The sequence below is a fragment of the Filicampus tigris genome, chromosome 13 (genome assembly GCF_054856515.1).
Source record: "Filicampus tigris isolate MCC_2025a chromosome 13, RoL_Ftig_1.0, whole genome shotgun sequence".
Classification (NCBI taxonomy): Eukaryota; Metazoa; Chordata; class Actinopteri; order Syngnathiformes; family Syngnathidae; genus Filicampus; species Filicampus tigris.
The window spans coordinates 23,413,058-23,426,173 of record NC_141229.1 but is presented as its reverse complement, the minus strand read 5'-3'; the positions used below and the strand labels follow the sequence as shown (position 1 = coordinate 23,426,173).

General features: G+C 39.9%; 1 protein-coding gene across 1 annotated transcript; it reads left to right on the top strand.

Annotated features, from left to right (window-relative positions):
• The first annotated feature begins 516 nt into the window (after positions 1-516).
• Positions 517-4,069, top strand: gsc (goosecoid). Its single transcript, XM_086049646.1, has 3 exons — positions 517-1,071; positions 2,127-2,386; positions 3,453-4,069. Exons 1-3 carry the CDS (start codon positions 759-761, stop codon positions 3,597-3,599), a joined length of 720 nt encoding a protein of 239 aa, XP_085905772.1. The 5' UTR covers positions 517-758; the 3' UTR covers positions 3,600-4,069.
• The last annotated feature ends 9,047 nt before the right edge of the window (positions 4,070-13,116 follow it).

Sequence of the window (13,116 nt, the reverse complement as noted above, 5' to 3'; positions counted from 1 at the left end):
GATCATGAAGAGAAGCAAATAGGTTAGGTTAGCTTGGAGCTGCGGGGTTGCTTAATTGTTAGAATTCTATCACTTTGGAATTCTTGGCATCGAAATATAATATGCAACTCACATATTAAGGCTACTGTATACTCGAGCTTGACCAGGAACAGTAACTTCAGCGTACAAATTCCCCCTCCCGAATTGGTCGAGTTTTATAATAGCGAAATGAGTTTTTATAAACACGCGTTGACCCAGATGTTGTCAAATGCTGCTACTTACATACTGTCTATTAACTACAACGTTATTTTGACTTATTTAAATAAAAACCCACTGAAATATTAAATGTCATAAATTCCAATAAATACATACAGAAGTGTTAAATGTATCTTAAATCCATCAAATGTTGTCTTCCAGAAGAAAGTAATCGGGTTACTTTATAATTTTTACAATTGCGCTCTGACTCAGCAAACTGTTTTCAAAAGTCTACAAACCACGCGGATAACCTTAATTCAATTAATTCTCAATACACAGGCGGTTCACACCACAAAACGCTGTGCTTATCTCGTCGCTAATTCGTGACGTCACGCCAGTATAAAGTCTGCCTTTCTCACAGATGGCCCCATTCAAAGCAACAGTCTGCGCCTCCTGAATGCAAGGGGGAAAAGTTCCTTACAGAGTCACCATGGCGCAGTTTTAGTTCCGTTGTTTCCTAGTTGTTTCTTTGATTTCCCTTTGTCGTAGTCGACCGTAAATTCAGCAGCCACTGCGCCAGAGGGATGCCCGCCGGGATGTTCAGCATCGACAGTATCCTGTCCGGACGGCCGAGCTACAAGGAGCCACTGCTGCTGCACAGCAGCGGCCCAGTTGTGCTGCCGGGGGGGCTCACTGACTCTCTTTATTCAGACTATAACGGATTGTACGGCGCCACGTGCGGCCCCACAGGCCCCGGAGTTCAGTCTATGAACGGAACCAGGGTGGGCTACAACGGCTATTACTATGGGCAGCTCCACGTCCAAGGCACCGGAGGAGTGCCGTGTTGTGGTGCGGTGAATAGCTTCAGCCCGCAGCAGTGCCCCTGCATCACGCCAGGTAGGACACTCGCACCTCGAAAAAGTGAAAGACGTTTTATGACTATTGTTTGGATGGCAGAAAATGTAACGTCGTCGATACTTCAGAGTGTATAAATAGTACACTGAAAAAAATGGCGGTTGAATTTACTCAATTCTATTTCGTCAAGTGTCAAATCATCTGGATTCAGATGCATTTTTGACGTTTAAAAATACGTCTGGATTTAAATGACTTGATTTCGTGCAACTTGACAAATGCTTCACAACATTTTTTTCAGTCGGAGCTATTTTTCCGCACGTCCCCCTATCGTTTTTTGGTGACTGCTTGAAAAATGTTCTATTGAAACCGGACCTGTCGAAATGGATTTTGTACACAGAAAAAAAATATTGTTAAATTTACCCCATTTTATTTTGTCAAGTTGCACAAAATAAAATCATCTGGATCCAGATAGATTTTTAAAGTAGACATATAGTCATCTTGAAAAAAAATCTGGATTCATATGATTTTATTGTGTGCAACCACTTGATGAAATAAAATGGAGTATATTTAACATTCCATATTTTCATTGTACTTACATAAAATGTGGGCGTTTAAAATCCCATGGCATTGAAGTTTACAATATATGAAAGGATCAATGAAAAAATGAAGAGTTTTTAGGGATTAGCCATTTGGCCCCAAAATTATGAAACCCTTTTATTGACGGAAATGTAGACGGAAAGCTGAGACTGCATGGTGGCAAATGTCCTTGAACCAGGCACCAACCCAACCCAGTCTAATTGTTCTGGCTGGCGCAGCACTAACTCTTGGATTGTCAAGATTTCCAATATTCGTGGAAATTGCTTAGAACTGCTTTGTGCAAAAATTAGAATGTAATGTTCATATTTCCACAACATTATATACAATGTGTTAATTGTGCATTCTATGTGCATTCCAGTGTTTGTCTAGGCTAGGCTTTATGTCGATCATAAAATGGTAATATTTACATCGTCTTGATATGGTGGTATAAGCACAGTCGGTCAGCCTTCGGCATATTACAAGAGTGTCTTTTATCATTTTGATGTGTGTCCCTCCTGCAGCCTATGACAGTTCGGCATCGGTGTTGGTCTCCCCAGTGCCGCACCACATCATGTCCTATGTGAATATGGGCAACTTTTCTCGGAGTGAGCTGCAACTCCTCAACCAGTTGCACTGCCGCAGGAAGCGACGGCATCGAACCATCTTCACCGACGAGCAGCTGGAGGCTCTGGAGGGCCTCTTCCAAGAGACCAAGTACCCCGACGTCGGCACCCGGGAACAACTTGCTCGCAAAGTTCACCTCCGGGAGGAGAAGGTCGAGGTCAGAAAAATCACATGTTTTTCTTTACGTGTAGTTGTATTGTACTCGTGCACGCACATTGCAATCTGCATCTATACACCGTATAATGTGCGAATGGAAAAGTTTGTTTGTCGCTTTGAATGCTCTCTAAAAGGGGAATTTGCAATAATATCTTATTTGCCTTCACTAGTCTAAACGCATTCTGATTAATATCGTGTTTGTGGAATAAGAGTGAAGCAGCAAAATCCACCCATATTTAGCCATCTCTCTTTGGGGGGGGTTGTCATTTTGTTAATTCTGACATCACCAATAAGAGTTGATTGGTAACAGTAACTTATTGTGGAATAAGAGTTATGAAGTAAAATCCACCCTTTTTTAACTATATCAAGGGTAAAGACCAATCACGTCTCGCCTATTTTCTAAAGTTGAGCCATGACTGGTCGTTAGCTGAGCCCTGCACAACTGTGATGTCATTTTCAGTTGACAGCAAGTAGCACAATGGCCGCCCCCCTGAGATGGTTAAACATGGTTAGATTTTACTGCTTAACTCATATCCCTCAAACACAATATTCAGCAGAATGCCATGTTTGGACTATAGTGAGCCTGCATATAACATATTCTTTCAAGAACATTTTTGGGGTGACTTCCCCTGTAATGTTTGTGTGACCGTGCGTTTATCAAAGTAAGGATTTATTAAAATGTACCTTAATTAAAAACATTAGAATGTATGGTATGTGTTTCAAACATTTCCTTTTTTTGCCCCCCCCCCAAAAAAGAAAAAAATTGCCTTCTTTTATGTGACGACTTCATCAAAAATAAAGTTTAAGTTCAGTTTCGTTAAATAGGCTACCGAGTAAAATTGATCTGCGTAGTTTTTACCTCTAAAATGAATTATAATTCGTCTATTACTGTTGTTTTGTTTTATAAACAAAGTATTAACTTAGTAATTGAGATCACTTTCCACATATTGCTAATATTCTCATTAGAATGATATGGTTTGTTGTATACCACAAAACAACAAAAATGTATAGTCCATCAGTAATACAAATGATGAAAGATAAGTATTAAAGTTGTGCTTTCTCACTAGGTTTGGTTCAAAAACAGAAGGGCCAAATGGAGGAGACAGAAAAGGTCATCATCGGAGGAATCAGAGAACACTCCCAAATGGAACAAAACAAAAAAAACATCCGCGGAGAAAACCCAAGAGAGAAAAACTGAAGTGGACTCAGACTGAGCTGAAACGATCAAAGCACGCGCACGTTTGCTTGGATCAGCATGGTGGTGGATGTTGCACAGATGTACATAGCCCACTTGTGTTATGCCTTGTCTTCTATTTATATCTAATTTAATTTGGAATGTTCAGAGGATCAAGAGACGCAGTGCCCAGTGCCGTGCGTGACACTTGAGTTTATGTCACAGTGCTACATGTGGCAACTTGATATTCATGTCGTAACTCGGATATTCTGCGTCAATTACAAACGTGTTGATTTTCGCCCAGCATGCCGTGAATGGAATTTGTCTGTGGAGTCTGAGCAGAAAACGCAGCGAACAGCTTTGCAATACAGAGTCGGAATATGATATTATCCATTTCATCTTGTACAACTACAATAACAAAAATTACAATAATACAATTTTTAAAATTACCAATCCATACTTATTAGAGTTACGATTAAATAATAAAACACAACTGATTTAATTTGAAAACGACTGATTTAATTTATGGACACTAATTGACTGATTTATTAATGAATTTCTTTTTAATTTAGAATTTTAAAACAAGTTAAACCAGAAGTTTAACATTTTCATCTTAATATATTTAGTGAGGATTAAAGTCAATCTCACTTGGTGTAGTCACCATCTTCGGGATATTTAAAATGGTGCTGTCAAATATTTATGCAAGATTTATTAGAACTATGTAATCTCTTAAATGTATAATGTTTGGGTTTACAGAGTGGTTGATATCGGGATGAGCAGTTCGTGGGTTCCGTGCTCAATGCTTCCTCCCCAATTCCGAAAACATCATAAAAGTTCAATTAACTAAAGACTGGCCATGGGTGTGAATGTGAGTGTGAATGGTTGCTTTTGTACTCTGTGGCTACATGGCCACCCCTCAACGAAAGCAAGCTGCGGAATATGCTCGAGCTCACCCGCGACCATCAAGAGGAGCTGGGGGGCTTGGATTCCAAAATGATGCGATCGCGTGCCCCCACAACAACAATAACTTAGAACAACAACAAGCACGTCCATTCTACAAGTGATAAGCTACGTCGAACATTTTCTCTATTATGATGATGATGATGATCAAAATCAGTGTTTAGAGTTACAGTTCGCAGTAAAAGAAGAGTGCGCTGGTTAATTTAGTTGGTTTCCATTCAGAAAAAAGTATTTAAATATGACCAATTTGCTTGAATCATTTATAACAAACAAACTACAAAAATATATGAGCTATTTGTAACACGATGTAACGAACTGAAAATTGTGCATATATTTTTATTCGATTAAACGTACAAATATTACACAAGGAAATACATTATTGCTTCGAAAAGGACTAATATTGTAATTGATTTGTTTGAAAAGGTATCCAAATATTCCGAATTTAAGAGCGTAATTGCGATGTTGATGTTTGGAAATGTTTTAGTGGACCGATGGCCTCTGCACAATTCTTCAATCCTCTTTTACTGCCTGTCACTCACCGCATGTCAGAAAGCTACAGATTAAATGATTTAATCACGCGTCGATAAAAACAGGTATACCGGAACACATTTTATAATAAAGAATTGAATTATCATAATGCGGATGTAATTCACTTAGTTTTATAGACAAATTTCCTGAATTTGGTAAAGCATTCTTGTAAAAGGGAAACATTAACATACGTGGGAAGCCGTCTCTGCGATCGTAGGTGTAAATGTGAAAATAACTTAACACAACATAAAAAAATCACAGAATATGCCTAAACTGCTTCATTTTAAGCAGAATACAATTATAATAAAGCACATTTTCAATGAACACGTCTAACCTTTTTCCAGAAAAACGCATGTGCCTTTCACCAATCCGTTATTAAACCAAAGTTCATCACAATAAACACACATTTAATTTGACATAGATATGTAAGTACTGCAAAGAGATTATGAATTGCATACGAGTAAATTGGGTCGAGTAAAAAAAGTTTATTACATTTACGTATTTCCTCTTTCAATAAATAGAATAAAACAAACAAAAAATAACGAGTTTACGCAGAATTTAGATATTGAGCCTGAATTAAGTCTTCTTTTTTAAAACATGACTTATTCTTAGGCCATAGCACGACTATAGCTGATTTCATGTCAACTGCTTGAGTGCAAAGTGCAGGCTTACCGAAACGAGAGGCATTCAAATCGGCACTCCTTGCGGTCAACAGAATTTTGAAGATTAACTTTTGCAATTTATATGTATGACTTGATTCGCACTCGTTGCGCATCTCATGGACGCGTGAGGAAAACTTCCAGGGAAAAATAAATGTGGGGACTGGTCTTTCGGTGGAACTCCGGCGGACTCGATCGGCTCTCTCGCATCTTTTGATTCACACTCTCGCTAATCGAAACTCTTCTGACTTGATGATTGCTTAATTCATTTAACCTTAAACGTTTTCTTTCCTAGCTGTGAGACATGACATTTATTGTTGAAGGACCATAGACAGTCCTCAGTGTACTATTGGAAATTGGACTGTGAACAGTCTGACTAGGCTAAATTAATATTTACAAAATAAAATTAAAAATAACTAGTGAGATATATATCCATCCATTCAGGTAATATCCATCCATCCATTATCCAATCCGCTTATCCTCATGAGGGTATTATGTTGTCTTAATAACATTTAAATCATTTTTAAAATAAATGTTACGTATTTTTGTTTTTATGAAATAAGATGGGAAAATCACAGAATGTAATTAGATTGTGTCGGTAATATCAACTTTAGGGATGTAACGATTCACTCAAGCCCCGATTCAATTTGATTTTCAGTTCCTGATTTTTTTTAAATCTTTTTTTTTTTAACAAAATCTCATTTTAAAACCAAAATATGTTTTTATTTTAACATCTGCATTTTATCCTTACATACCTGTAAAAAACCCGGGGTGTACTGAATCTTACAGAAGTTTGTAATTTGCCCGTACATATCTGTATATAATCTTACACATTATTTTCGAATGGCTGCTGTCACGTGATGGAAAATCAGCTTTAAAAAAAAAAGTAAACATGATGTATTTTGACAGCTTGTGCGTGCCGTGTGGATGTGTTGTGCGGATGCGCGAGGAAGAGAGCGGAGAGCCCTTGTGTCCCTCTGACGTGTATTGTGGGGCTACTGGGTCATGTGTCATCTAACAAACCGCTCGCGGGGGAGGTGCTGGAGCCAACCCATCTGACAACGGGGGAAAGGCGGACTACACCCCGAACTAGTCGCCAGCCAGTCACAGGGTACACCCACAGACACCGTCACTGAGCGGGAACGCTGCCCGCACACAAGTCAGGCGTGTGTACCACTACACTGGGGTCACTGATGGATATTGGGTATTGAAGTAAATTTGTGCCATCGGAGTTTGAATTTTAATTTCTAACACTGAATTTTTTTACCATCAAAATTCCTAACTGAATTTTTTCAGCACTGAAATTACACATATAAAAAAAAATTCGCCTGCAAAAATTCAGCTGCAAAAAATATGCCTGCAAAAAAAAAAACACCTGCTAAAAAAATTAAACTGCAAAAAAAAATTAAACTGCAAAAAATTCACCTGCAAAAAATTCAGTTACACAATCCGGGTATTTAACAATCCGGGTATTTGAGGAGGAGCAACCGATCACCTTGTCCAGTCATCCAACGTCCAACTAATCGGGTTTAGCTCCGCTGGTCAAGTGACTCCCGACACGGAAGAAGAGTCTCACTGTCTCCAAACGCAACTGGTGGTCCCGTGGTGAGTTTGTTTACTCTATTAGCCCTTTGTATTCGTAAAATTGAGTAATATTTATTACTTGACATGTTGCACATTATGCAGACTTAGTGACCAATAGCTGCATTGAACTTTTATCAAGGTGGTGTTTGTGAAAACCTTATAATTTAGCACACGGTGGGTAGAAGAAGCTCGCCCCATGAATAACTCTATGCTGTCACGTAGGTAGCTCACTTGCTCTTCGTTCTCACTCAATGGCAAAAATTTGAAACAAAAGTGTTTAGAATGAATTTTTGTCCAATTCCGGGGCGACGGATTGTTTCCTAACGTTTGTAGAGTTTGAGAGATTTTTATTATTCTTATGTCGGCATCGTCAAGGATGTCAACAAACAAGTAATAACAAGGATGTTGACTAAGCCTGAATTGTGTTGCATAACTTGTTTAAAATTGTATATCTACAGAGGAGGCGTACTTCAAGTGTCCTCATTTTTGTCAATCAGAATATGGTAACAGTCATTAAAGGCCAGTGCCGTAGCTGGTTTGTGGTACAGTTGTTACTTTTTTTTGGTGTTGATGAGCAACTGTGTGATGTCATTTTCAGTCAATGGAAGTGACAAAATTGCCACCCACTGAGATGGCTATAAACGGGTGGATTAACTCTTTTTCCACAAACTCGTGGGCCTGCATACATCATGTTATTGAAAAAAAAATGTTTGGGTTAATGTTGGGTCGTTCGCGAACGATTCGTTCAAAAAGAACAAATCTTTTCAGTGAACGTGAGTGAATGGATCACTTCCTGAAGTGATTCGTTCTTTTCTCAGTTCATTTGAGCTCAGCCACGCGCATGTTGCCAATCATCGCGATCGACCAATCAGCAGCCAACGTCAGATGTAAGCGGGATTTACTGAACATACTGCCACGCCCTGGCCTTCACGAAGGTATCAGTGATGTCATTTCCCGTTCACGAACGATTTGGTGAGTGAACGGGTCGCTGTGGGAATCAGTGATGTCATTTCCCGTTCACCAACAATTCACTGAGTGAACGTGTCGCTGCCATTTCTCGTTCACGCGAACAAGAACTCCATGGAGTCAGTGAGTGAACTGAGTTTTGCTATGAATGATTCGCGATTCGCCAAGGAAGGAACCACTCAAAAACACCACTCCTTTCATGCATGCAGGGACAAGCTTTCTTCGGCATCCGTTTCTCCAAGCTAACGGCTAATGTTAAGCCCATCCAAGTACCGTGGGTAAGCGCATGAAAACAAATAAGAGCTCTGACAAACTTAAAGTCCCTCGCCAGATCGTGATGAGGCGCCCCGGTCTGCAGCAGCTGGGAGATGACATTGTTGTGGACATGGGACAACTTTATTTGAAAACATTTATTACAATACACATATGTGCACTTAAATATTATTATCCTCTCTGTCTACTGTAACTATAATGTGGTGCGATCATCATAATGTTGGTTTGCCATTAAATTGTACTTTTATTTCAAATCTTGTTTGGTGCTCGAGTGTTTTATTAATTCTTGTTTTTATTTCAGCGCAACAGAACGTTTAACCAGACATGTAGTCATCCGCTTCATTTGACAAGCCTGCACTTCGTAACGCGTGGAAACAAAAATACACCGGGCGCGTGATGGCCGTGTGTTACGTCCTCCAAAATAACAAATGTTTATACATGTAGGCATTGTGTCTACTGCGATTATTGTTGTTGTTAGTATTTATCGTTTTTTTTTCATTATTTACCGTTATTATAACCATGATTATAACGGTTATGATAATGGTTTTAAACATGTGTTTTTTTGTGTGTGTTTTTTTTTTTTTTTTTTGGAAGTCCGGTGCATTATCACCAAACACGAATACGACTATAGCCTGACGTGATTACAGTACATCAATGCAAACGCATAGGTTTTTGTTAGCAACGATAATCCAAACGCACCAATTATAATGAGTAGAACATCAGGTGTGGACAATTTTATATATATGTTGATATAAGTCCGCGCCGGTGGGTGGAAGTGGATTGGTAATGCGGGGCTGAATGATTCTTTTGAACGATTCTTTTTGATGAACTGATTCTAATGATTCAGTTCACTTAAAAGAACTGTTATGCCCATCACTAGTTTGGGTTGACTTCCCCATTAGGGTGATGGCTCATCTTCTATTCAACGTAATTACAAGGAATACACATAAACATGACATCTTGGCCTGTATTTTCAGTTGCCATACAGGAGTTGGTCCTGTGTGAGTGGCAGCTGGGCCTGTATTTACTCTTGTCAGGCAGGTTGTTGTAGCTCAAACATTTTGCTTATAGTTTTTAAGCTTGTTGGGATTCATCTGACAGTATGGAGCCCACCTCAAAGACTCATTGTCTTAATTGTTGTATTTGAAGTATAACTTGAAACAAGATGAAAAACATGGTGAAGTTGTTCAAAGGTGAACTGTTTTTATCTTCAAATGATTACAGAATTTAAAGCTCTTTTTATTTTCATAAAACATCTGTAAAGCTCCATTTTCATTGAAAAATGTGGTCAATTATACGTGCAAAATTTGGTTTGTCTTGTCAACAGTTTCTACACTCAAATAAACCATTAATGCAGAGACAAAAATTTGGACTCAGCTGTACCTTTCACAGGTATCTGAACTTACTGTATGGGACACTTTTTACAAATTTTAATATGTTGTATGAAACAAAGTATCCCTGTCGCAATGAACGTTTTTTTATTCAGTTCATTAACCGAATATGTAATGGATTAAGCATTACGCTTGGAAATCTTCAGAGTGAGGCGAAATCGTGAAGAGAGCCACGTCTCTAACTTGCTGGCTGTGAAGTGTGCTCTTCGTGGTTTTCCTCTGATTTATTTCTATTCTCCTTAAATTGAACAATAAAACGGAGCGACCAATGGTTACCAACAGCTTGTCAATGCCATCTTCGGAGTCTCAAGACGCCGCTGGGCAAGTGACTGAAATGGCCAGTGGGCGGACCCAGCTCACGTAAATATTGATTTTTCTGCAGCTTTTTCATTGCTTTTTTTAGCCAAAGTAATCATTGGAATCTTATTTGTACTCCTTAAAAATGTTTTTGGAGGGAAATTGTTTTCCGTGTCCCATACACGTTAAAGATCAACACAAAACTTAAGTCTTTCTGATCAGTTTACACATATTCAGATTTCATGAAATGGCTCACAAAATTGAATAGCAGCAAAGTAAATATTGCTGCCAAAGGACTGAAATGCAACTCTTGGTCATCTGCATCTCTTGAAAAATGTCAGTTGTCCATCAGTCAGTGGGCATGCTGTGTGGAACAACGATACTCATATGGTCATCACAAGGAAGTCCACAGTTTTCCCAGTCAATATAAGGAATATCCATGCCTATGAACACAGAGAATTTTAGATTGTATGAAGTAACAGCAGACACAACATTAAATAGCACTTGTACCTGGTGATTAGAAAGCTAAACATGAACTAAATGTTTCATTCAAATCACACATTGTGTGTACCTGATGTCTAATCCTGGAACTGGATAATGCAGAAGATGTGACAGATCCTCCAGCTGCTTAGGTGTGGCTTAGATGTGGCTCGTAGTTGACAGTGGTTGGTTGTCCCAACCATTGCGGCAAGTATCCACGTCATCCTGCAAGCAGTGAGAGGAACACAAAGGAGCAGCCATGGATGTGTTTCAGCAGCAATGCTGAGGAAGCCCTCTTCTTCAAAGTGGAGAACATCATAGATCCATACAAGTCACAGCTGCCCACAGGTTTTTCCAATAGCCGCTCAATCCTTGAAAATATATACAGTATATTTATGTTATTGATTTAAATTATATCTTATCCACAGTGAGTGCACAAAATTATACTTTAAAATATCCAACCTATTTAAAACCATAAATGTGTTTGTTTTGCATGTATTACATGTGTGCTTAACCCACTTTATTTGGAATTGGACCTTGTTTCATACTGCATGTCATTACCCCATTATGCAAGCGGGACACAAACGATGATAAACGCAAGAGTGCAACGACAGTGGTGGAAGCAACCGACAGTAAAATTATGAAAACATTTTCAAAAATGTGTTCAACATTCTAGTTCCGTATTCATAATCTCAATTACTAAAGGGCAAAAGCAAGAGTAATGTAGGCTTTATCAATTATCAGCCTGTCCTCACAAACAATACAAAACAAGTAAGAACGATGTCGCAAACCAGCAGTACAATGATGTTTCAAACATCTAAATGTTACCCTGCGATCAATCGACCGGCAACCAATTCAGGGTGTAACCCTACCTACCGCCTTAAGATAGCTGGGATAGGCTGCACACATGCGAACCTCGTGAGGATAAATGGTTCCAATAATGGACAGATGGACAGCTGAATGTTATTGGCCTTGTTTACTGTATTCTGATTGACAAAAATGAGGACACTTGAAGTACGCCTCCTCTGTAGATTTCAAAACAAGTCATGCAACACAATTCAGGCTTAGTCAACATCTTTATTACTTGTTTTGTGTTGACATCCTTGACGATGCCGAAATAACAATAATAAAAATCTCATACTCTACTGCGGTCAAGCTAGCCTCCACTCAAACAAATAAGATAAGATAAGAATGCCTTTATTGATCCCACAGTGGGGAAATTTTCATTGTTACAGCAGCAAAGATATAGGTCACACAAGGACGGCGGCACAATGTAGCCATTAATGTATAACATTGACGGCAAACATTCGGGATCAAACCTATGTAGATACAGTAACATGTGTATATACACATGTATATACACATACATAAAAAGTATGAGGAACACTCATTTTGGCCTGTACATAGTACAGAGGAAAAATACTCTAAGTAAGTGACAGTGCTGCAGTGCTGTAGTGAAATTTAAGGAACAGCATTGGATAAAAATAAAACTAGACTAACAGTAGTGGGGAATGTTGAGTATTGCACGGTATTACAGTAGTGGGGAATATTGAGTATTGCACGATATGAGCTCAGGTGCAGGACTGCACAATTGCCCTAATGTCCGCCAGTTTGTAGAGACTACACAATGTTCTTGTTAAAGAGTCTGACAGCAGCAGGCAAGAAGGAACGGCGGAATCTCTCCTTTGCACAGCAAGGGTGTAGCAGTCTGTCACTGAAGGAGCTGTGGAGTGCTGTTAGGGTGCCCTGGAGGGGGTGGTCCGGGTTGCCCAGCATTGATGGCAGCTTGGCCAACATCCTCCTGTCCCCCACCGAGTCCACAGAGTCCAGGGAGCAGCCCAGGACAGAGCCGGCCCTCCTGACCAGTTTGTCCAGCCGCTTCTTGTCCCGGGCCGAGACGCCGCCTGCCCAGATGACCACTCCCTGGAAGATGACCGATGCAACCACCGAGTCATAAAAGTTCCTGAGGAGTGTCCCCTGAACCCCAAAAGACCTTGGTCTCCTGAGTAGGAAGAGTCTGCTCTGACTCTTCCTATAGAGGGCGTCTGTGTTGTCGCTCCAGTCCAGTTTATTTTTCAGATGAACACCCAGGTACTTGTAAGTTGAGACTCTCTCAACATCTGTTCCCCGGATATTCACTGGTGCAGGTGAAGAGTGCTGGCGCCTACCGAAATCCACCACCATTTCTTTGGATTCCTCCGCATTGATCAGGAGGCGGTTCTGCTGGCACCAGTCCACAAAACCCTGAGTAAGTTCTCTGTATTCCCGATCATCTCCGCCTGTGATGAGGCCGACAATCGCAGAGTCGTCAGAGAACTTCTGCAGGTGACAGGTAGGGGTGTTGTAGTTGAAGTCCGAGGTGTAGAGGGTGAACAGGAAGGGAGCCAAGACAGTTCCCTGTGGGGCCCCCGTGCTACAG